The sequence below is a fragment of the Diceros bicornis genome, chromosome 14 (genome assembly GCF_020826845.1).
Source record: "Diceros bicornis minor isolate mBicDic1 chromosome 14, mDicBic1.mat.cur, whole genome shotgun sequence".
NCBI lineage: Eukaryota > Metazoa > Chordata > Mammalia > Perissodactyla > Rhinocerotidae > Diceros > Diceros bicornis.
Window position 1 is genome coordinate 11,910,291 of NC_080753.1, and position 26,478 is coordinate 11,936,768.

General features: G+C 34.8%; 1 protein-coding gene across 1 annotated transcript in view; it reads right to left on the reverse strand.

Moving 5' to 3' along the window:
• Positions 1-599: 599 nt before the first annotated feature.
• The window catches only part of HCRTR2 (hypocretin receptor 2), a 118,485-nt gene continuing 92,606 nt past the window's right edge, over positions 600-26,478 (reverse strand). Inside the window, exons 4-7 of the mRNA XM_058554131.1 lie at positions 20,806-20,921; positions 5,837-6,057; positions 3,044-3,165; positions 600-989 (exon numbers count right to left, since the gene is read on the reverse strand). Coding sequence (XP_058410114.1) covers positions 760-989; positions 3,044-3,165; positions 5,837-6,057; positions 20,806-20,921 — 689 coding nt within the window. The 3' untranslated portion in view covers positions 600-759. The remainder of the gene's footprint in view (positions 990-3,043; positions 3,166-5,836; positions 6,058-20,805; positions 20,922-26,478) is intronic.

The window sequence follows — 26,478 nt, forward strand, 5'->3', positions numbered from 1 at the left end:
ATTTTATCTTATTCTTAAATGTCAAAATCTTTTCTTAGAGATGGAAATTATTATGTATTTGTAGTTACTCCAAAATTTTTATTTTAATACAGTTTTACTGGCCGTACGTTGAGATGAGAAATGTTAGCAATGGTAAGGTTACAAACCTGAGAAAATTATGGAAATGAGTGATAAAATTAATGAAAAATAAATTTTAATAGTATATATTTTTATGTAGTTTTGAAAGATAGCTTTTGAGTTATCTAATATAATATGCTATTTTGTATACAAATATTCTCTCCTATGTCACATTGTAATGACAGTCTTTGTGATTTTGTTAAAACTATAAAGTCAGCTAACATGTCTGTCGTTAATTCAGTTAGTAATTGCTACTTATTTTAGTAGCCAAAAGAAAATCATTGGATAACTCTTGGTAATTTTTTGCATCCAATTTGAAAGTGAGAGGTTAAAATAATGATTAGAATTAGAAATATTCAAATATTTAATTGACAAATCATAATACACAAAACTAAATGTGAAATAGCCTGAAATAAATTCAGTTGAAGGTTTAACTTCTGACATGTTGAAATCAAAAGTTGAGAAATTATTTCAAACTGACTTTTTTTATTTCCAAAGAGCAATAGATTTTCTTTAAAAAAAAGAAAGGGGGTCCACAAAGTAATTTTAGCTTCAGATCATTAGGATAATAAAATTTCTGTGTACAGAGATTTAAAAAAAGATTAGTTTTACTCAGGTTTCCCTGTCATGTGAATGAACTTTCTACCAGTTTTGAAGCGGCCCCGCTCCATTGGCTGCTGGGAGTGTGCTGATGCTGGTGAGCACAACTTGCTCTGAGAGTTTTGATATGTTATCAAAGTTGCTGATCTGGGTGGTCAGAGACTTCCGGCTCTCTGTGCTCGTCCGTCCCCTGGTGAGCCGATCCTCCTGGCCATGGTGAACTCCAAGGCAACAGCAAGAAAATGCAGCTTTAAACTCCTCTCGAAATTTTCCTGGCAAACCAGGGAGAATGAAAGGAATAAAATTACGCATAAATATGTTTCAACAAATCATGAATAAGGTACAACGGAGTTGATCCCTTGAGCCAAACTAACGATGAGGTGCAATATTTTGCAAAGGTAGGGAGAATAGGAAAAGGAAATTGCATTCCTGGAAGCTTGGTAGACCCTTGAAACAATGAGGAATTTCCATAAAATAGCGAGACTGCTTTTCATATGTGAGGTTTGGAGTTTGTTTCATTCCTTTAGAGTCAAACCTCACATATTTGTGAATGTGGGTTATTTTTAACTAGGTAACTATAATAAAAGTGATCATCAGTACAAGGACATCCAGAGATATTTAATAATTTCAAAAATGATGAAACCTATGTGTACGTAGCCAAGCTATACAGAAATTACCCCTGCGCTGTACTCTGAAGAAACTGTTCTACTGACACGATCAGTTCAACAAAATATCTAGAAAAATATCTTAAAATATCTAGAAAATTTCTAAAGTTTAGTAAACTGCATAAGGCAGAACAAAAAAAACTGAAGGAAAAATAAATGACTAGATGTTGTTTCTTGTCTTTAGTAGAAATTGGAGTGAAGTCAAATTGGACAAGTATGAAAATGAACCTTTTTAAGGGTAAATGACAGTGTTGGGAATCATCGTTTCTTCTCTCTGAGCATCAGTTACCAAACTGGGTTATTGAGTGACCAAATGGGAAGATGCCTGTCCAAGGGCCTAGGACAACGCCAGGCACATAACGAGTCCTCAGTGGGTATCAGCCGCCTTCCCTGCCTTACTCTTAACCCCGTAATAGCGCTTTGACTTGGTTCTGTATCACCGGCTTCAAACACTTCTCCCTACGACCTCCTAATAGGTTTTACTGCTTAGTGCAAGGCTCAGGGCTTGAGTCATTTCCAACCCCGTGCAATTGCTTCCCCACTGCTCTCCATGCCACAGCTCCACATGGCCCCTTCTCCCTTCAAACACAGCACAGGAGAAGTGGTATTTAGTTGTCTCAGGCCTAATGTCATCTTTAGTTAGGAGATGGGGTTGGGTGCTGCAGGGGAAGCCATGAAAAGGGGAACTGAATACAAAACAAGCCTCACATATATACCACCTGATGCTCTGAAAGGTGAAATAAAGCAGGTACATACAGGGTGCATGCCATGATGGAAAAAAAAAGCTATTAAAAATTTCTAATTGACTGGTTGGTTGTCTTTTTTATACATATATAGCCTATACAACCAAGAAGGCCAAAAATGAAGTTGGAAAATACACATAGTTTATTAAGTACGCAATAAAGTGAATTGCTTATTTTTCCATATAAAATTATCATGTATTTGGAGATAGAAATGAAAAAGAAATGACCAACCAGTTAGAAAAGAAGACATTGTAAAGATTTAGCTACTTAAAACACAATTCTAAAAGTCAATCAGGCAAAATGTTTGTAAATAAAACAACAATTAAATGATTATTATAATTATATTGAGTTCATAAACAGAGATAGATTAAATCAATGGGTGTATGTGTAGGTGTTATGTGTTGTTTAGGAGTAATACCTTTTTTGGGGGTCAGTAAGAAATCTTAAGACAAACTCAAGAAATGTTACCCATGAAAGAAATGTAAATACAGAATAATACCTAAAAGTGGAAAGGTTCCAATTCAGTCTCAATTAGGCTACAAATGTTGGTAAAGGAAACAATATACCAAGGCTGTTTTATTTTCAGATAAAATTATTTTACATTTTTGTAAATCATGAGTTTAATGTATGAAAAGCAAGATCTCTATTATTCAGTTTTCACAATTTTTACTTTTCTCCCATTTCAACATTTCTTCTAAACTTTATGGAAAAAAATGACTTAGATAATTGTCTCTGATGAGTTAGGTAACAGGTAGTCCCTCTCATGAAGGAAGAAACTCGAGACAAATCACTTCTGAGAAAAAAATATCTCACTATACAGCGACTAAGCTCATCATATAGTTCGAGAGTATTCCAAACCTTCCAGTCATTGATCCCTCACCCTTGATTAGAATTGTGGCTTATATAGTTGAAACTCACCACTCAGAAAATTGTAAATAATTGGGTTCGCAGCACTATTGGCATATACGAGCCAGTGTGAAAATGTAAACCAGGCATATACAGTCTCTCTGTCTTCGGTGTGGGTAAACATCCCAAATACTCTGCAGGAAAAGAAACAACAGGAAATCCAGTGTGATTCTGGAGAGTACTTTTCAATTAACTAAATTCAAGGGTGAACAAAGCCCTCGATAGAGGCTTCCTGACCCATGTCCTCCCCGCTACAGGCATTGATGGCTGATGGGTTTACAGGACCACAGTGGGTTTAGAGTAACTGCGGCACCGGCCACAGAACCTCCATGGCACAGTTAGTAAATCAACAGCCACATCAGGTCAGAGAAGAAGAGTCTTTCTCTCCTGTAAACAGCAAATGCAATAATATTTCTTGTGGGTAAGAATACAGAGGTTAAATTTGTATCTATGTCCTTTTTTCATTTTGTTTCTAAATACAACTGAGCAATGTTCGTTAATTCCATCTTGCGTGTCTTTAGAAAGCACACCTAAATTGCAGTCTATAAGTACTTGCTACTTTCATTTGGGCATTGATCAAAGTATTATGTTTCTTCAACTCCCATATTCCCACCTTTGCTGAAATTTGGCTTCTGGGACTTCTTTTTACCCAGAGAAGAACTAGTTTTCAGTAGGCAAAATTCTTGTAATTTCTGAAAATTCATGAGTTTTAGTATTTTTCTTTATTATTTTAAACTCTGAAAAATACTTCATTATGATATCCTTAAAAGTCATTTTCAAGATTTGTTCCAAACTTAGAAATATCCCATCTATCAAATTCTATTCACTAGCTGACAACAGGCAACTTGCAACTACCAGATTAATTTATAGGCTGAAGATTATAATGCATTTCCTGTCAGAGGCTCCATCATTAATTGTGTAGCTTGTGTCCATGATGGGAATGCATTTCTGGCATAAAGGGATGCTCTACGGAGTACTAGAGTTTTACAAAAATACAATATGGAGTGAAACATCACGGACAAATGGAATTAATGAGTTACAACTCTCTACCATAATATACCATAGAAATCCTAGACAAACCAGAACTGCCTTAAAGAAGTTAGTTTTGGCTAGTCAGAGAAAAAATTAAGTTTCAAGAAAAAGAATTTAGGAATTTATTTGTAAGAGAAAGAAAACGTAAGTATAATATGCAAGGCCAAAAAGCAGATAAGCATTTGAAGAAAATGCTATTTGATAAAGAGAAAAACAATTTTCAAGGTTAATTTTTTTTATTATGTGGAAAAGAGTAGAATTCTCAAAAAATTGAATATATTTTGAATTTAACATGGACTTTCTCTTTAAAAGGTCATTTATTTTCCTTGGAAAGGAAGGTATTTAAGTCAGAAGAATAGGAGAAATATTATGGACAAGTAGGTATTTGGAACTAGTTAAAGGAAGGGTACAAGTGCTGAGGTGCAGGAGATCCAAATGGGCAATCTGGAGAGCAGTAAATCCAATTTTCATTGAGTTTAAACTGACTAAAATATAGGTACAAAAAAGAAAAATCCAAAAACAAAGAGGAGAAAATCCATCCAGTATCATGGCACGTTTATAAAGTTCTTAGGAGCAGAAAACATCATCTAGCAAAAGACTGTAATACATGTGTATGAGATTTCTGTGGGCAAGAAAAATGAGGGGATTTATGAAAAGATATGGAGGGCAAAGTAGCCTTCATGTCCTTGTGAGCCCGTATACGTATGTCTCAAGAACTCAAGCTGCCAAAAATCTTTAAGGCTGTGTCTGTGGTAAATAGTATTGAACAACAAAAAGAAAAGTTCATTTTCTATTTCTTCTCCATTGAAAAAGTCATTAAGCAATCAAAAACAAGGGCCAAGAGAAAAAGAAATCTTTGCAGCTGGTTATACCACCTTTCATCTTTGTGAGTCCAGCCAGAGCAGCTGCTCTCCCGAGTCCCCAGCTGTGAGCAATATGATACTGACTCTGAATCAGGGAAAAGAGAGAGGAGCGCTTCTAGTTTAAGTTCGAAGCCTGTTATAAACAGAATTAGTATCACCTTGGGACCAGTCTGTGCCATGGTTATGATGATTCCCAATACGGTTGGCTGGCTGTGAAGTTCCTGTCTACCAGTGCCCCTGCATGGGCTGTTTGTGTTGGTCAATTGTTTTAACTTAATAGTGTGTCTGCAGCGGAACAAATAACATACTTTCTTGCACTGAAAAATTTTGTGCTGATTTTTATTAATATTCACTCTGAGCTTCATTCAATGACTTCAGGAAATGGATTTCCTTTCTTTCTGTTTAAACGTTCAGAACATGGTATGTGCTGATTCCACTTTTTGTGTGTGCGCTCACAAATGTACTTTTAAGTATAATTAGAATGCCAACAAAACACTCATCTCTTTTTATCCTTTAGATATAATTCTGTCATGATTCCCTATGTTTTTGAGAACAAAGTTTTGGAAAACCCATTTGTTCTGATCAAAAAACAACTACAAGCTCTATGTGCATTTTTTGCATTAGAAGTTTTTCTGAATCTAAAGCTTAGCAATTAGCTTGAAGAGGTCAGGGAACATCTGTTTTATGTCTGCCACTCAACAGAGAATTTGCATGAACAGGGGCATTTAGAGTCTGAATGCTCTGAAGGCTCTTCACCTTACCTGTTGATAACAACACATTGATTTATCTGGCTGACACGCTATCTACGCAGACGGTTTAGATTTTTCTCTGGCTTAAAAAAAAAAAAGTTGTTCATTAAGAACCAAGAAATGACAGGTCACTTCATTCTCAGATAATAGGTGATCTTTACCTCTTTAGCACATTGAGGATGCTAATTGGTAGATAGCAAATTGCAAACACCAAAAGCACAACCATCAGCATCCGGGCTGTTTTCCGTCTGGCCCGGATCTGCTTTATCTCAGCGGCCACAGCGCTAATCCTGGACTTGGTCTGCTGTCCTGGCCCTCGAGGCTGTGAAACAGGCTGCAAGGCCTTCCATTTTCTCTGAACCACAGATGATGTTCCAGGGATCTGGAAGGAGCGGAGACCCTTTATTTTTATCTGACTTAGGAAATTCCCACTTTGGAGAAGTAATTAGAAGACACAGAAGGAGAATGTCCCGGACACCTGTGGTCTGGGAGGTTTGAGGGCCCGTTTCCCCAGAACGTTTGCTGAGTTGAGTATGTTCTTGAGTAATACAGTCGAATGCCAAATAGGAGTTTGAGTGGAAAAAAAGTTGAAACATCGCAATTTTGTCAAGGTCTAAAGAGAGCTGCAAATGGAAAAGACAGCTCTTTATAGAAAAAGAGATGTTCTATATCCAGACAATGGAATATTATTCAGCATGAGAAAGAAATGAGCTATCAAGCCATGAAAAAACATAGACGAAACTTAAATGCATATTGCTAAGTGCAAGAAGCCAATTTCAAAAGGCTACGTACTATATAATTCCAAATATGTGACATCCTGGGAAAGGTAAAACTATGGAGAGAGTAAAAATATCAGTAGTTGCTAGAGGTTGAGGGGGGGAGGGATGAATAGGCAGAGCACAGAGGATTTTTAGGGCAGTGAAAATACTCCGTGTGATATTATAATGATGGATACATGGCATTACACATTACATAATATGTTTGGATACATTGTCCAAACTCAAAGAATGCACATCAAGAGTGAACCATAGGGTAAAGTATGGACTTGGGGTGATTATGATATATCAGTGTTGGCTCATCAATCGTAACAATTGTAGCACTCTCATCGGGGATGTGGATCATAGGAGGCTGTTCGTGACTGGAGATGGGGGCCATATGGCAAGTCTCTGTACCTTTCACTCAATTGAACTGAACCTCAAACCGCTCTAAAAAAGAAAACCTCTCAATTTAAAAAAGAGAGAAATAAAGACTGAGGAAGAAGAGCAACAAGGGGATTACAATCATATTATCTTATTAGGAATTCTGGTTCAGCTCAGGTACCCAAGTTTAAAGAGAAGGAAAACCTAACAGGCAATCGCAAAAGTGAGCTGAATGGATTTTTTCATGCATCAATACTGCCATCTGCTGCCAGATGGAGAGACGGGACGTAACTACTTGCATTTCTTTAGGTTTTCTGCTTAGGAGGTTTGATCGATGCAAACCTTTGAATGAAAGGAATAAAAAATAAACAAAACATTCTTTGTTGCATACTATTTGTTGTTATGAAATTGCTTGAAACCAATTTTACAGTCTAACCCTTTAAAATGCACACAGAAACAGAATCCCTTGTGGTCTTGCATTAACATTTCAAATAGCTGGAATTTGTAATAACAGTGACACAACTTGTACTTTTCCATTTCTTTTCAAAGTTATTTGATAATAGCAGGGAGTCCCTCCAAGTATAATATTTTCTTAATTATAAGCTCATGAAGATCAATAGGGTTTAGTAAGCAAAACAATAAAATTCAGCATGTGTAATTTTTTTAAAGAGGAAAATATGCTAACGAGCACACGATAAGGCCATCTTAGTTCTACTGCGATTGTTCATCTGTTGCTTTTATCTCTGTGCTGCAAGCTGGGGCAGACCACTGTGTCCCTGTGGTCTCTCAGAATGGATGTTGGATGGATTCAGTTGCTTTATACATCACAAGATCCAAGTCTGTTAGACAACCCTTAATTTGAGAACAGAATTTTACTGTGATGTCTACAAAGACAAATTAACACGATGCTCCTTTTGACCATAACTATTGTCTCTCAAAAAGAAGCAAATTAACTTAATGAAAATCTGCCCTTAAACAGAAAAACGTTTGATAAATCATTTCTCTTCTGACTCTGTATGTCCTGGCGTGTAGACTGACCCTTCCACATAGTGGCAGCCCAATCCATCATATTATCTGTTGGTTGGGGAAGATAGAAGCTGGGAATCCTTCCTCCTCGGTGAGTCTCTTTTTAAATAGTCATTTTTAAAATAAGTAAGGAGAAGTTGCAATGGATATTAGAAAGTTCCAGAAGACCTCTAGCAAGAGTAACCCTATAAATATCTGCTAACTGGACTTGAACTGTTTTCTAAATGATCTCTCGGAGATCATTTAAACTTGAGCAATTCTATTAGGGAGTGCACCCTTGAGAGAAAGACTCAGTATCCTGCATCTGCTGACTTCTGCAACCCTCAGAAACAGAGTCCCTGTGAAGAGAAACTCCCCAGGGAACATGGCTATGGTCCCTGCAATCGGGGGAAAAAAAGCAATGATAATGTTCTCTTTTAAGATGATAATCTAAATAAGGATGGAAGATGTTTAATTCTGCACGCATCTTGAGGGGATATACAAATCTCCACATTGATAAATTGTCTATGTCTAGAGAAAGTCAGCATGATATTAATAGAAATCACTGATATTAACTGAGTGCCAGGAACCGAGAAAATCTTGAATAATCATTAATGCGTTCCTAAGAGTAGATTACTGTGAATCCTACTTTATAGACGATCAAGCAGATATTGAGAGGGATGAAATAAACACCCAAGTCTATATCTGACAAGCCAGGATTTGCACTCAGGTCTGTCTGACTGTAAAGCTCATCTTTTCCCATTGTGATGCAAGGTGTCCATGTATAAACTTCAACACAATGTGATATGGAAGTCAGTAAATGTCTTTAACATATGCCTAGTTACATAAAAGCAATAATAATCATACTAGAGGGCTTTGAGAGATCCAGTCTGGGAGGCTGTCCATATGGGAAGGTCTTTCCCCTGCCATCTCAGTAAGGGATCCACAACCTCTTCCTGTGGAAGGCACACACACACACACGCACACATGCCATTCTTATTCAACTATTATAAATAAGCTTTAAAATCATCTTTGACATGAAAATACATCCTAGAAGAGGTATTACCACAGTTATGAATTGAAAATATCATGTAAATGATGGCCCTTGAAACCTGCTCTGTCTTAAGAAATATTTGTGACCAGGACAAAGTTGTAAGCAAAAGACAGACATGCTGCAGACATTAAAAGGGAAATAAGAGAATATTATGAACACCAATAACTCTGCAAACTTAAATGAAATGGATACATACCTTGAAAAACAAAGATTACCAAAACTGACACTATCCTTACTCAACCTTGCTCCAAAAAAACTCTAGGCCCAGATACATTCAATGATGAATTCAATAAAACAATAAAGAATAAATAATACCAATCTTACTCAGAGTCTTTCTGAAATTTAATGAAACAATAATACTTTCCAACTAATTTTATGAGGCCACAGTTACCCTAATAATCAAAGACATGACAACAAAAGAAAACCACTGAGCAAAACTCCTTAAAAATATATTAACAAAGCAAGTCCAGTAACTTACAAAGACAGATAATAGATTTGGCTCAATAAATCAATCAGATTTATTCCAGCAATGCAGTGTTGGTTTAACATTCAAAAATAAATCAATATAATTTATCATATTAACAGAATAAAAGAGAAAAAAATATCATCTCAATAGATAAAGGAAAAGCATTTGAAAACTTCAACACCCTTTCTTGATAAAACTCCATAAACTAGTAAACTAGTAATAGAAGGAAACTTACTCAACCTGATGAAGTACATCTATGAAAAGCCTTTAGCTATGATGCTACCTAGTGATGAAAGATGAACACTTTCCTCTAAGAGTGGGAACAACGCAATGAAGTCTTCTCTCACCACCTCTACTCAACACTGTGCTGGAGGTCCTACCCAGCACAAGAAGACAAGAAAAAGAGATAAAATGCACATAGATTGATTCTATTCAGAGGACATTACCGCTTACAAAGGAAATCCTAAGGCATCAACAAAAAAGCCACCAGAACTAACACCTGAATTTAGCAATATGCAGGACACAAAATCAATAAACAAAAATTAATTGTATTCCGATATACTAGCAATAAACAACTGGAAAATTAAATTACAAAATAACACAAGTTTCAATAGCAAAAACATGTATTCTTAGGGATACATTTAACAAAATATATATATGAAAAATTATGAAAATTGCTAAGAGATATAAAAGAAGACCTAAATAAATGGAGAGATACACCATGTTCATGGATTAGAAGATTTAATATTTTTAATACAGCACTTCTCCCCAAATTGACCCATAGAATCAGTGCAATAAATCCCATTCAAAATAATGGCAATATTTTTGTAGAAATTGAAACATTTATTTTTAAAATTTTTATGAAAATGCAAAGGATCTGGAATAGCCAAAACACTTTAAAGAATGAACAAAGTTGGGGGACTCATATGATCTGATTTTGAGACACAGTAAAGCTATATACATAATGTGTATGTATATACGTGTGATTGTGTGTATCTCGGAGGAAAGAAGACTAGCATGATATATACAATTTGCAAGTTATCTCATTAAAATGTGCCTGCAAAAGAGATCACCTGAAAAATGGTATGGAATTATGAAGGAATCTAGTGAAGAGTCATTTAATGGCTCCCAAGGAAGGTAGGATACTATTCAAAGCAAAGAGAAGCAGAAAGACAGATAGGAGGGCCGTGGGAAGGGAGTATATGAACACTGAAGCCGTGAACAACATTGCCTATTGCTGGCAAACGGTCAAGCAAGAAGTCTGCAGGAAAATATTTTCTGGAAATCATTGGTGACTAGTGAGAGCAGTTTTAGTGTAGTGGTGGGACTTGAATCAGAATCAGGTGGGCTGAGAAATCAGTGGGGCTGAGGGGTGGTGAGAAAAAGAAACCAATAAATGGGAATGTCAAAAATTTTAGTGAGGAGGAGGAGGAGGAGGAAGAGGAGGAAAGAGTTAAGTTGGTAGCTGGAAGGGTCTGAGAGTTTGGATGATGCTTTTTTTCAGTACTTAACAAATGCCTGCTCCAAGAGGACAAATCTCCTTTATCTTTCTCCTATTCTTTAACTCATTACCCATTTTATCATAATAGAGTGCAACTGACACTTGGTAGGGCTGTCTCATACGAAACAATAACCTCCTTACATTTCTCTGTCTGGTAGGAACAATGTGACTTTTTCTTGTTCCTTACACCCACTACCATTTGGGGATGATCGTGCTCCAAAACCCAGTGACTTTTTCCATTTAACTCCATGACATCTTGACAAATATTTTTGATCCCAGCACTGCTCTTTTAGAGTTTAGATACACATGCTAAGTTCCTATGATGAGAATCACGACTATTTTCTTTGTCCCATCTCTTCATTCTCACAATAAATACCTCTACTTGCAAATTCTACAGATAGCCCTTATGGACCACAACTGCTGTCCCTGATTCTATCACTCAAACCCCCAACCCATGCCTCCTGTCCCCCGCCCATCCCTGGATCTGTGGTCTGTCAACATTATTCCATCACACAGTCAATTAGCTCCTCTTTGTAGAAATTGATTTCCCCTCTCCTTCCTGGGATCTAACATATGATTTTCATTGAATAGTCACTCTTGTGCTTCTGTACTTATACAGACCTTAAAATCTTTAGTCACAAACAAACATTTGGATAGTTCCCATTATATAGTCTTATTACATCAACATGTCAAATTGTGTTTTAACTTTTTTTTCTTCCCTACAGTCTCAGCAGAAAAATTTTCTGAAATAAATTCCCTCTACCTTAAAATTTTTTTTAATTTTTAAAATGCATCATTTTTCATTCTTTCTGATTTTAAAAACAAATTTATTGAGATATAATTTACATGCCATAAATTCACCATTTAAAATGATACAATTAAGTGGTTTTTAGTGTATTCACAGAGTTGTGTAATTATCACACCATCACTATCTAATTCCAGAGCATTTTCATTACTCTGAAATGAAACTCCAAACCCATTAGCAGTCACTCTCCATTGCCCCACTCTAACACCTCCTGCCAACCACAGATCTTTCTGGCTCTATGAATTTGCCTATTCTCTACATTTCCAGTATATAAAATCATATAACATGTGGTCTTTTGCATCTGGCTTTTTTTACTTAACAATGTTTTCAAGGTTCATTCATGTTGTAGCAGGTATCAATACTTCATTTCTTTTTATAGCCGAATAACATTCCATTGAATGCATATACCACAATTAGTTTATCCATTCATCCATTGATGGGCATTCAGGTTATTTCTACTTTTTGGCTACTATGTATAATGCTGCTATGAATATCTATGTATAAGTTTCTGTGTGGACATGTTTTCAGTTCTCTTAGGTATATACCTAGGGATTAAATTGGTGGTTCACATGGTAATTCTTCGTTTAAGATTTTGAGGAACTGCCAAACTGTTTTCCAGAGTACCTGCATCATTTTCCACTCCCACCAGCAATGTATGAGCGTGCTAATTTCTCCACATCCTCACCAATTGTTATTGTCTGTCTGTAAAAATTTTTTTTTAAATTTTAGCCGTATTATTGAGTGTGAAGAGGTATCTCACTGTGGTTTTGATTTGCATCTCACAAATAACTAACGCTGTTGAGCCTCTTTTCATATACTTTTTGGCCATTTACATATCTTTTGGAGAAATGTTTATTCAAATCTTTGCCCGTTTTTAATGGGTTATTTCTTTTTATTGTTGAATCATAAAAGTTCCTTATATATATTGGGTACAAGTCCTTTGTCAGATATATGATTTGCAAATATTTTCTCCCATTCTGTGGGTTGCCTTTTCAGTTTCTGCATGGTATACTATGAAGCACAAAAGTTTGATTTCAATAGCAGGCAATTTATCTATTTATTTTTCATTTTTTTTTTTTTTTTTTTTTTTTTTTTGTTTTTTTGGTGAGGAGATCAGCCCTGAGCTAACATCCGCCAATCCTCCTCTTTTTTTGCTGAGGAAGACGGCCCTGGGCTAACATCCGTGCCCATCTTCCTCCACTTCACATGGGACGCCGCCACAGCATGGCTTACCAAGCAGTGCGTCGGTGCGCGCCCGGGATCCGAACCAGCGAACCCCGGGCCGCCGCAGCGGAGCGCGCGCACCTAACCGCTTGCGCCACCGGGCCGGCCCCTATTTTTCATTTTTTGCTTGTGGTTTTGGTGTCATATTTAAGAAACCATTGTCTAAACCAAAGTCATATGATATATGACCAAAGTCACATAATGAATGTGTTTTCTTCCAAGAGTTTTATAGTATTATTATAATACTATAGTGTAGTATAATACTTATAGTGTAGTATAGTATAGGATAGTGTAGTATATAAGTTTGTTTTGAGTTAAATTTTATATATGGTGTAAGATGTGGTCCAACTCCATTCTTTTGCTTATGGATACACAGTTGTCCCAACACCATTTGTTGACAAGACTATGATTTTCCCCATTGAATTGTGTTGGCGCCTTTGTCAAAAATGAATTCATCATAAATATAAGGGTTTATTTGTGGACTCTCAATTCTATTTCATTGATCTTTAAGACTATCTTTATGCAAATATCACACTATCTTGATTTCTTCAGCTTTGACATTGAGAAGTGAGTCTTCCAACTTTGTTTTTCTTTTTGAAGATGATTTTGGCTATTCTCTGTCCCTTGCATTTCCATATTAATTTTAGTATCAGCTTGCCAATTTGTGCAAAAAAAAAAAATAGACAACTGGGATTTTGATAGGGATTGTGTTGAATCCATAGATCAATTTGGGGAATTTTTCTATCTGAACAATATTAAGTCTTCCAATCCATGAACATGGAATGTCTTTTCATTTATTTAGTCATGCTTTGATTTTTTAATGATATTTTGTAGTTGCAAGTGTACAAATCATGTACTTCTTTTATTAAACTTATTTTTAAGTATTTTATTCTTTTGTTGTTATTTATTTATTTTTTTTGTGAGGAAGACTGGCTCTGAGCAAACATCAGTGCCCACCTATCCTCTATTGTGGGATGCTGCCACAGCATGGCTTCATGAGTAGTGTGTAGGTCAGCGCCTGGGGTCTGAACCTGTGAACACCAGGCCGCCTAAGCAGAGAGTGTGAACTTGACCACTACTCCACTGGGCCAGCCTCTGTGTTGCTATTTTAAATATAATTGTTTGTTAATTTCATTTTGGGGTTGTTCTTTGCTAGTGTATAGAAATGAAATTGATTTTTGTATTAGGCATCAAGATTGGAAAGTATCAAGTAAACTATCTCTATTTGTAAATTACATGATCTTGTATATAGAAAATCCTAAAGAATACACTGCAAAAAAAATATGTTAGAACTAATAAACAAGTTCAGCAAGTTTCCAGGATAATATATATTCCAATGTTGATGTCTTTTATTTTTTATTATTATTAACATTATTTCTTGACTAATTGACCTGGATAAAATCTAGTTCTATTTAATATTGAATATAAGTGATAATAGCAGACATCCTTGTCTTATTTCTGATCTTAGCAGAGAAATATTCAGTCTTTTACCATTATGTATAATATTAGCTGTGGGATTTTTGTAGATGTCTGTATCAAATTGAGAAGTCCTTTTTATTCCTAGTTAGTTAAGTGCCTTTATCTTGAAAGGGTGTTGTATTTTGTCAAATGCTTTTGCTGCATCTATTGAGATGATCATGTGGTTTTTGTCTTTTATTCTATTAATATGTTGTATTACATTGATTGATTTTCCTATGTTAAACCCATGTTGCATTGCTGAGCTAAATCACAGTTGGTCATCGTGTATAACCCTTTTTATATATTGGATTTGGTTTGCTAGCATTTTGTTGAGTATTTTAATGTCTATATTCATAAGTATATTAATCTGTAGTTTTCTTCTGATGTCTTTGGTTTTAATATCAGTGTAATTCTGGCCTCATGGAATGAGATGAGGAGTGTTCCCTCCTCTTCTATTTTTTGGAAGAGTTTGTGAAGACCCGGTGTTAATTCTTCTTTAAACATTTGGTAGAATTTAATGGTGAAGCCACCTGGGCTTTTCTCTGCGTGAAATTTCTTTGTTACTAATCAATCTCTTTACATATAATAGGTCTATTCAGATTTTCTAATTCCTCTTTAGTCAGTTTCAGTAGTTTGTATCTTTCTATGCATTTGTCCATTTCATCTACATTATCTAATTTGTTGGCATACAATGTTCATAGTACTCCCTCACTTTTATTTCTGTATTGTCTGTGGTGATGTCCTTTTTTCACTTCTGATTTTAGTGATTTGAATCCTCTCTTTTTTCCTTGGCTGATTTAGGTAAAGATTTGTCATTATCTCTGATCTTTTCAAAGCACCAACTTTCAGTTGCATTGACTTTTTTCTACTGTCTTTTTATACTTCATTTATTTACCCTCTAATCTTTATTATGTCCTTTCTGCTACTTGCTTTGGTTTTTAATATTTTCTTCTAATTTCTTAAGATAGAATGTTGTGTTATTGGTTTGATATCTTTCTTCTTTTTTGAACGTGGGCTTTTACAGCTATCAATTTCCATCCAAGCACTTCTTTCTCTGCGTTTCATAAGTTTTGGTATGTTGCATTTTCATTTTCATTCATTTCAAAGTATTTTCTAATCCCCATGTGATTTCTTTTACCTATTGGTTAATTAAAAGTTTAATGTTTAATTTCCATATATTTGTGAATTTCCCAATTTTCTTTCTATGGTTAATTTCCAATATAATTCCGTTGTAGTAGGAGAATGTACTTTTTACGATTTCAATAATTTTAAGTGTTTTGAGGCTTGCTTTATGGTCTATCATATGATCCAGCCTGGAGAAGATTCCATGTGCACTCGGAATGAATGTGCATTCTGCTAGTTTTGATGAAGTGTTCTATAGATATGTTAGGTCTAGTTGGTTGATAGTTTTGTTCGAGTCTTCTAGTTCCTTGTTGATCTTCTGCCTAGTTTTTCTATCCATTATTGAAAGAGGAGTATTAAAGGTTTTAACTGTTATTGTTGAATTGTCTATTTCTTCCCCTAATTCTGTTAGTCTTTGCTTCATGTATTGTGAGTTTAAATTGTTAAATGTATATGCTTATAATTTTTATATCTTCCTGATGGGTTGACTTATCATTATGAAATGTCCCTCTTTATCTATAGTAACACTCTTTGTTAATATCTCTTTTGTCCAATATTAGTATAGCTACTGCAACTTTCTTTTGGTTACTATTTGCATAGTACATCTTTTCTCATTATTTTACATTTAACCTATTTGTGTCTTTGAACACGAGATGTGTCTCTTGTAGATAGCAAGAGTTGGATCATGCTTTTTTGTTTCTATTCTATATTCTGTCAATTTCTGGAGTGTTTCATTCATTTACGTTTAACATAATTATTGAGAAGGTATGATTTACATTTTCCATTTTGCTATTCGTTCCCTCTCTATATTATGTCTACTTTGTTCTTCCATTCCTCCATTGCTGCTTGATTTTGTGTTAAATAGATATTTTCTACTATACAATTTTAATTATCATGTTGTTTCTTTCACTGCCTTTTTTTTGAGTTATTTTCTTAGTAGTTGTCCTAGGGATTGCAATTAACAATTTAAACAATTTGTTTGCATTAATGCCAACTTAATTTCAATAATATACAAAAAGTTTGCTCCAATATAGTTTCATTCTCTCCTCCTTCCTTTGAATTACATCTTTATACATTACAAACTAAATCTCCACACTTTTATAATTATTGCTTTATACTCTTGTCTTTTAAGTCAAATAGGAAAAGAAAAGTATTACAAAAAAATATACATTTATAGTCTCTTTTATTTTTACCTAACTATTTACCTTTACTGATGCTCTTTATTTCTAGGTGTGGACATAAATTAGTGCCTTTTGATCCTGCCTCTGCCATTACAATTTGCTGTCTATTTTCATGCATTAGCTGACTTGTCACCGTCTAATATTATTTCAAGTTCTCTTAGAAGACTATTGGAGGATAAAGGGCAATAGAAGAGATTGTGATAAAAGTTGAGACGAAGAAGGTCTTTCAAATTTGGAAAGACTTTGGAAAGATGAAATTTAGTTTCAGACTCAAATATCTATTACAGTTCACCCCCTGGTTCCTCACACAGTACCAGACACACAGTAGATGTTTAGTAAGTATTTGTGGAATAAATTAACATGAGTCCGCATGATGATTAAGATTGAAGTGGTGAATTATATGAGGGCTGGAACTGGAAAGAATGCTGACAGCTGCCATACAGGGCCGAGTAAACTAAGATTAAGCAGATCTTAAAAAGAGGAGATTTAGAGAAGAGTCTGTAGAATTTCCAGACTGAGTGAGTTCTCTGAGTCACATTGTCAAAGAAAGAGAGAATTTAAGCCATTGATTATAGCAAAGCATTGGATAATTCTTTCTTTCTTTCTTTTTTGTGCGGAAGATTAACCCTGAGCTAACATCCTTTGCCAATCCCCCTCTTTTTGCTGAGGAAGATGGGCACTGAGCTGATATCCATGCGCATCTTCCTCTACTTTACATGGGACACTGCCACAGCAGGGCTTAACAAGTAGTGCGTTGGTCTGTGCCGGGATCTGAACCTGCAAACCCCTGGACGCCAAAACAGAGTGCTCAAACTTAACTGCTATGCCATCAGGGCAGCTCACGGATAATTGTTTTAACGTGTTTTAAAGTTCTTGAGAAAGTCAGACAAGGACACACACTTTGCTCACTAATAATCTTATACTTAATAATTCCAAAGTATGTAGCAGAGTCCATGCATCTTCCTTATTTTAAGCAAATAGGACAGGCCCTCCATGTGATGGCTCACTTGATATAGCCTATGGCACACATAATGCCTAGGAACTCTGTTTATAGACATTAACAGTTGGAAATTGAGTTGCTCAAGCAGAATTCTACGTAATCACTCATTTGGGGTTAATTTACTTTATTGTGGCTGCTAAAGTGAGCTCAGCTGAACTTGCCATTTTCCATTCCAATCTATTTTGTAAATGTTTTTAGTTTCACAGCCCAGGCACTTTACTACAAATCTTCTGGATCATGTGGCTAGTACAAACTATGACAAATCATCAAAAGAATGTGGATTATTTCTAAACCTGCAATACAGTTTTGAACTTATTTTAGAGTTTGAGAAATGGAGAACTGTAAGCTTAAATGATGGAGAAGTAAATTGTTTGGGGTTTGGTAGTTATCTAGTTATTCAACAAACATATTTGAATACTTTCTTTGTGAATGTATCATGTTAAATCTTGGGGATACAGCAATGAACAAGGCAGATTTAGGTACCCCAAGGTATTTTAAAGTTATGTCAATCTGTAAGTAAATGAATAAGCAAATATAAGCATCTATTACATGTAATACACATGAACCAGTAAAAATACAGAACTAGGGAATGCTCTTAACATTGAACATTCTAGTCAAAATCTCAATCTCAATCAAAAATATCTTTATTCCTACATGTTTATTAAATGCTTTTTCTCCTTTAAGAAATTTTTCAAATTCTAATTTTTCTATGAACTTTTCTCTGAGTAACTGGGCAATGTATTCTCCTATCCTTCTCTATCTAAACTTTTCCAGCACTTTATTTCTACTCACTTTTTTTTTTTTTTGATAAAGTATCTATTGAACAACTGGTATATGCTAAGTATGCACTAACTGGAGGGATACAAAATGAAGGCTAGAGTGTACAGTCTTCATCTTAGTAGAAGAGAAGAGACAGACAAATAAAAAAGTCATTATAATGTTATTTAAAAGTGCTAAGAATGTAGTCACATATACCGATTCAAAACATGCTTGCTATTTTAGAAATATAAGCAGATTAGTTGAAAGGCCAAATAACAGCATATACTATTAAGGTATTTCATTTAACGAGCACTTTCTATGCTCCAGGCACTTGAATTAATTCATCTAAAAAGTGTAACAACCCTATGAGTAGACACTATACAATCCCACTTTAAACATGAGGAAAGAGAGGCACAGAAATTTAAGTAATTGACAAAACTCATATATCAATTAACAAAATTCATGATTGATTAATCAATCATGTATCAATGAAGATGATGATACATGATTGTATCATCTTCATTGTAGAGTCAGGATTGAAACATGCATTCTGGACCTTGAGTCTGTCTTTTTGACTTCTTGGTACCATATCATTTCCAATTATTCACTCCTCAGCTTGTAAGAAGATCCCCATTGCCCTTTGACTTGCGGAGTCTTTCTGTGACAGAAGAATACCTCCCTTCCTCAAGGTAAAGCTTAACCACATGATTTGTTTTGGCCAATGAAAAGTGAGGAGACATAATATACGCCAGTTCAAAGGAGACATTTTAAGAGACGTTGCATATTTCTTCCAGCTTTCTTGCCCTTTCCCTTGGTACCAGAACAGTATGTCCCAGCAAGTGCTGCTCCTTCAGACTGAATTCTGGAATGACAGGATGAACGGACTACAGCTGCAGCCCATCTCCACTACTGACATGGAACATGAGTGAGACAAACTGTTGTTGCAAGCCGCATACTTTGGGGTTGTTTTTTAAAAGCAGAATAACCCAGCAAAAACTTGCTGAGGTGATAATAGTTACCAAGAAGTGGGATGCAATAGTAACAAACACCCTAAAATAGGCGGCATTGGCTTCATGGCCAAGTGGAGAGTGTTGAGGAAACTGTAAGATCTGGAAAATCACCACTCATGTTTTACAGGGTACACATTTGTTATTTTAGTTAAGAAGATTGAGGAACAGAATGCTAATAAGTGTGGGTACTGGCTGCATTTAAAAGGTCATAAAAAATGGCTTCTTGCAAAAATAGAGGAAAAGAGAAAATTTTGAAATTATGAAACATATAGGGTTGAAAAACACAACTGTTGCTTCTATCCAACCACTAAAACATGATATTGAAAGATGCTTTGAGTAACTGGAGTTGAATAAGACCCAAATTAAGACTTATCCTCAGAAAAGACCAACTAAAAGCTTATGAAATCCTTTTAATGAATTCAGATGGCCACAGTAAATCCTTTCAGTTGGATAAAATATGTCAGTGAAAACAAACTAAGGGTGTGGCTTTCCACAAGCCTGATAACTCAAAGCACTGACCATACGTTTGGAGAAAGAGAGAGATGCATCTCTAAGAAATGTGACAGTTTAAGATACAATTTACAAGTACAAGAGGCTGAGCTATATCCTTCGTACCACTACCTGTATTTGTTGGTGATTTCCTTCCAATCATCAAGGTTCAACTTAAATGCTACCTGCTCTGAATTAGATCTCTCTCCACTAGGCCTTCCTCTGGTCCTCTGTGCTTATATCTATTACAGCGATTTTCACTCTGCATCTGACTATGTCCCTCCCTTTAGACTATGAATTCATCTGTGGCATAGATTGGAACTTTTAGCTTTTTATCAGACATGCATGCAAAAGACATACGATAAATATTTAATGAATGAATAAGTGAATGAATACAAGCATTCGCTGACATAGCAAAATTACCTAACAATTTCAGTACTCCCCAATCAGCAGTATAAACAGTTTCTAATATTCTAAATTCTGCCTGATTCTTTTACTCTTCTAAAAAAGTAAGATCTTTGAAGATGGAGATTTCATCTATCTGTTAAAAATATATTACATAACTCTCATCAAAAATACAACCTTCCAGACTTACAGTCTCAGGAAACTTTAAAGGAATTTTTATTTGCTATTTCTTATAAAAAGTAAAATTAATCATATTAGTCCTAGATAAAAATCAAGTCAGTTAATCACAGAAGTTTAAAATTTAAAGTCATTAAGGCAGTTCATAAAATACATTCCCTAAATATCACTCTAAAAAAAAAATGCCTAGTCATATTTCCACGGCTAGGGACTCATTATTTTAGCAGAACACACAAGCTTTTGTTAAGCATATTATGTTCACTTAATCCATTCTGAAATTTTGTTTTTAAACACTTCCTAAAGAAAACACAAGGAAATTATTTGAAATGACATACCTGTCGGCACCAGAGTTTACGAAATATTTGCAGATAGGCCAATATCATAAGACACAGTGGTGCCATGTATGTCACCAGAAAGAAACAGATGTGATACATCTTGGGGTAAATTTCACCTGGAACGAAAGCCAAAATAATAAAATCTTATAATTCATAGTTTTTTAAAAAGATACGTCTGTCAATATTTTTTCCTTAAAGTACATATTTACTTTGTATATGATTTCACTGGCATGTTATATACACAAAAGGATACAAATAATTTGCAATACTTAACTACTTACATTTACTTAGTATATATGTATACATATACTAAATGTGAAGTCTTAATTTCATTTATGTACTCAGGGCGGAATAGCAATTAGTTGTTTCTTAATTTGTGCTATCACTAGCTATGTAAAGTCAAGTGTTCATTTCTCGAAAGGTCCTTTTTTGTTTTGATTACTTCTGACTAATTAATACAAATTTATTTGGGTTGTCCTATACTTGCATTTATAAGAAGGGACATGACTCCATCAAAACTTAAATTACTAATGCTTTTGTTAAAATTGGAAGAGAATGTAAACTCAGTTGATTCCTCCTCATTAGAATATAAGTTTCCTGAGAAATGGGAAGCTATTCCAAGTTGTACCTTCAAATACAAATGTAGAAAAATTTGGAAAAATAAATACAACAAACGTTTGATAATGATTGTTTTTGTTGACTTACTGGAACATATACAAAATTCCTCTTTATGTTGTATATGTGTCTGTGTATATCCATGTATGCATGTACTTTTAATAAAAATGAGATTTTTAGGGCTTTCCAAAGTTAGTTTTCAAATAAATATGGGTATTTTCTTTTTCTTTTTTTTCTTTTGTGACGAAGATCAGCCCTGAGCTAACAACCATGCCAACCCACCTCTTTTTGCTGAGGAAGACTGGCCCTGGCCTAACATCTGTGCCCATCTTCCTCCACTTTCCATGGGATGCTGCCACAGCACGGCTTGATAAGCGGTGTGTCAGTGCTTGCCCCGTATCCAAACCCTGGGATTTGGCAGCAGAGCGCGAGCACTTAACCTCTATGCCACCAGGCCGGCCCCCTCGGTGTTTTCTTTTTTTATATCTATCTCCCTAATTAGGCATAAGCACCTCTAGGTTTGTAGTGATTTCTTATTTATCATTAATTTTATGTACACAGGTGATAAGTATCACAGATTAGGCATTTATTAAAGAGTCAATTAATCAATTATTGAATGGCATTGTGGCTTAATATTAATTTTTTTAACTTTTCTAAAATATACCCATTGCTAACTTTTTAAATGCTTTAAAGGGTATTTTCCTTATACTAGTATTTGAATATATCACAGCAATCCAGTTACTTTTACTTAAACATAAAACAGGAAACAGAACATATTTTACATAGATTCCATGGATATTAAATGCAATAATTTGATATAATTCTAACTGAATGCTAACAAAATAAAAGTTTTCTTTTCACTTCTAAAAATTACATAACTTATTTTGACTTTGACTTTGGCAATAAGGTTGGTTCCAGACTGTTATTGAGGGATAATTCTATCATCTCCATGCATTTTATTCTTTTCATTACTTCTGAAAGGTCATATAGAAGCATGAAGACTTGGTTATGTCGTCAAATGGGGTAAGGGCAATTTGTACTCAGGGTTAACTACTAATAATTATGATGATGACTCTAATAATTGATAACATTTATTGAACAATTATTCATTTAATTCTTACTGAATATATTTCAAACATATCTATGAGTTGAATATCCTCCCCAATCTTGATTCCATAGCCTTATCTTCTAGAGTTGGTTGGGTTATTAGTCTCATTCTTCCTTCTAAAACTCTGTCTTCTTTCTGGGATAGACGTGTTTCTCCACTGTAATCTTCGGAGGGGGCAGCAGGGTGCTTATGCTCTGGGAAGTCTAAGAGACAAATTTGAGGTGTCATTTTTAGCTTCTCTGTGGCCCAGGTGGCTCACACCTCACTCATCAGTTTCTAACTTCCTTTCAAGTTTATCCTGTAAAACAGGCCAGTTACATAAAAAGTGGTGGAATTCCTCCAGCCTGACTGGAGGAATAGCAAACAGCCCTTCCCTTTGAAGTGCTGCAGCCGGAGCAGCATCTGGTGAGCCAATTTCGAAGGAACTGGAGAGTGACCTCAGCACTTCCCAGGCATCTGAGTGCTTTGAACTTTTATTTGTTTTGAAGAAGTTGTCACATGAGCTTCCCACATAAAAATATACCTTTGAAGCTTACATACCTGTGAAGCCCTGATGTCTGCCTCAGACAAAATTGAGCGAGCAGAAGCAGATAGATTTGATAGGTAATTTTTTTTTAACTGCAGGTATGGATACCATCACTGTGATAACAGCTTGTAGTTTTAAACAGATGGGAGAGCTCATTCTGCAGTCAGTATATTTATGAATAGTTGGAAAAATATGTAATTGGCTGGCAAATGCATATTATGATAATGAATACCTACACGGAGAAAAGTTGATCAAGCAAAATTATACTTGCAGGCTAGGATAGATTGTTTTCATAAAAAGATTATTATAGATAATTGGGGAAACATGATAGTCTTAAATTCCTCATTTCATGCTTAGAGTCTAAGCTAATTGAAAACCCAGAAATGCCCCTGAAATTTTAAATCGTATGTGTTGAGACTATCTTTGAAGTCTCTGCACTTGATGAACAATGTCTTCAATATATTTTAAGACATTTATATATAACCTAAAATGTAGCTACATAAAATTTGTTCCACTTAAGCCTTATCTAAATTAGGAAACAGCATATCAAACATTGACAACCATTAAAAATCGGTGTCTCTAGTCAACTGATGAATAGGCATAATCTGAATAAATTTTTGCATATACATCAAACTAACAAATCAGGAGCAAATGTAGATCTTTATTTAGTCTTTGAAATCAGAGATTAAAGAATAGTCGTATATCAGACAGGCAAAACTTAATTTCTCTCAGATGAGTTAAGGTTCATTATTGAGCCAACATGTTAATTTAATTATCTAAAAACTATGAACATTTTTCTCCTTCCTGTTATACCTATCAGGGATTCAATGGACAAGTAATTAAATATATTTTCCCAAATATTCAATTTGGACTGTCTTTTCAAAGTTTATGGATTCATTAGAGTTTACCTGAATCTTTAATATGTTTTATCATCTTCTCTCTAATAAGTGTTTTCAATAAATGTTCCTATTAATACACATACACACATATTTATATATTTTCAAAATCTCATAATTGGCCAGATGCCACGATTAGTTTGAATGTAAAGAAGGGCTCCCTTGTGTCTTTTTTTCAGACCACCAAAGAACAATTTGGCCATAAGATCCAAGAAGAGAGAGATTACGAATCCCCAGTGTCCAGAACAATGTTTGACAAACAGTACATGCTCATAAACATTGGATGAATGAATAGTGAGACAATTATATCTTTGATTGAGTGCAAAAAGTAAGTTACTTTCCTTCCAATAAGATCTTTCCTGTGAAACTACACATTTCAAACCAACCAATCAAGGAAGTATGGATATAATTCTGGAACAATTTTAAAAGTGTGAGTTGATGTGATTGACACAAACAATGAACATTGACAAATAAATATTTTAAAGATCTTTAAAACAAATATTAACATTTTATTTGTTTTTGAGTGTTGAGTGTATTTGTCAGAAGTTATGGTTTGCGGTCTTTTTTTTTGAACAAGCCATAGGCAATGATGAATATAATGAGTGGCAAAAATTATTTACCCTTAAAATATTACATATGGCTGGTAATACTGTCCTTAAGACAGAGTTCTCAGTTATTTTGCACCGTGAATGGGACAGCATTTGCAGGACTTTCCCAGAAGTGATTTGATAGCTATGGATGAAGTAACCACATTGTTTACTGACTCCATGCTGTAATATTGGTTGTAGGATATCAACCTACAACCTATGTAGGTGTGATATCACTGTCTACTCTTATGACTATATTATTGATTTAACTTAGGATAAAGATAAGAAATAAAGTCCATGAATTACTCTCAAATACCAGATATTTCACAGAAAATTTTTAAAAATTGGCTAAATGATATTTGGATTTTAAAGATGTTTGGACTTTAGAGAGTTGATACTGTACAATATACTTTCCCATGGTGTTTTTAGATTGTGATTCTCACACATGTGTCTGAATTTTAACATTTTAAGTTGAACATAGACTTATAAATTGCTTACTTTAGCAAGGCTTATGATATGTAAAAATCATAATAATAAACTAAATGTCTAGTGAGGAAAATGATAAGAACCTGCTTTGAATTCTTTTATATTTTTCTTAAGAACATTAACTGATTAACAATTTCATTTAATATTCTAAAAGATAACTTCATAGATTTTACCATTCAATTTTATGGATGATCAGCTCAATTCACTATCACTTATTTTAGCCTTTATAATCATTTTAAGTAATTATAGGCTAATATAAAATCACTTTCAAATGGTTCTCCTAAATAACTTCTGAAGGCTGAATTTAGATTTTTTTGGTATTCAACAATAATTGTTTTTTTTGTAAGAACATGTCCATGCTAGAGCTAGATAATAAAATGCTAGAGGTTGAAATGAATTTTGTATATTTATATTTATTGCTCAAAGGTAATTAGAAAATGATGTGGCTATCTGCTTAATCATAATAACATACAGAAATCCCTAGCTCTGCAGTCTTGTTGTTAATGGAGGTTAATACTACTTAATCATTCAGGGCAAAGCAAAAAGAAGTTCATAAAGGCAGCCCACAAACTTATAAATGAAACTAGTTACCAAAATATTTTACAGAAAATACTACTGACATATATTAAATAATAGGTGGGTATTTTATCTAATTACCATCTCCATAAATTTAAAGGATCCCAACTTTTGAGTTAGAAACTTAGACTTAAATGTACTTGTTTGCTTCAAAATCTTGAGCAACTAATTTAATTTATGGCTCAATTTCATCATGAATTAACTAAAGCATTCTGATCAAGAGATCCTTAGGCTATTTTCCAACTATAACTCCTTGTACAGGAATTGCATAAGAGACATGTCACAGTCAGTCCCAATCCACCTTCTTTCCAAACACAATTCTTTAGTCTGCATACCCTACATTCCAGAAACTACAAGTTTGGACCCTCTCCCTTTCTTCTTCAAGTGATGGTGCCCATGGTGTGGATTTTCTTGCTTTCTGGGGCACCTTTTTCTCTCTTCTTGGCCTGGAGAATTCCTGCTCATCTTGAATGTTTTGCTGAAATGTTAGCACCTCCTCTGTAAACATCTGTTCACACGACCAGGACTCAGTTTGTCCTCTCATTTGTATTCCTAGCATGTTGTATATCAGTATATTAAAATACTAATCCCACCGTAAACATTTGTTTATTTGCCTTTCAGCCTCACTGGGTAGAATGTGTTCCCTTAGGCAGAGTCTGTTTCTCTCCAGGTTGGCACAATTCCTGGCATATCCTAAGTACTCAAGATGTTGTTTGAAAATTAAACAAATGGGGCTTAAGAGACTTAAGAAATATTCCTACTGTTTTGGAATTTCCCATTCATTTTGTTTTTGTTTGCACTGTTAATGGGAAAAGTCGAGAAAAACTGAAGATGAGCCAGAGAAAGCACAGCAAAAGAATTGCAATGTTAAAAAGGAAG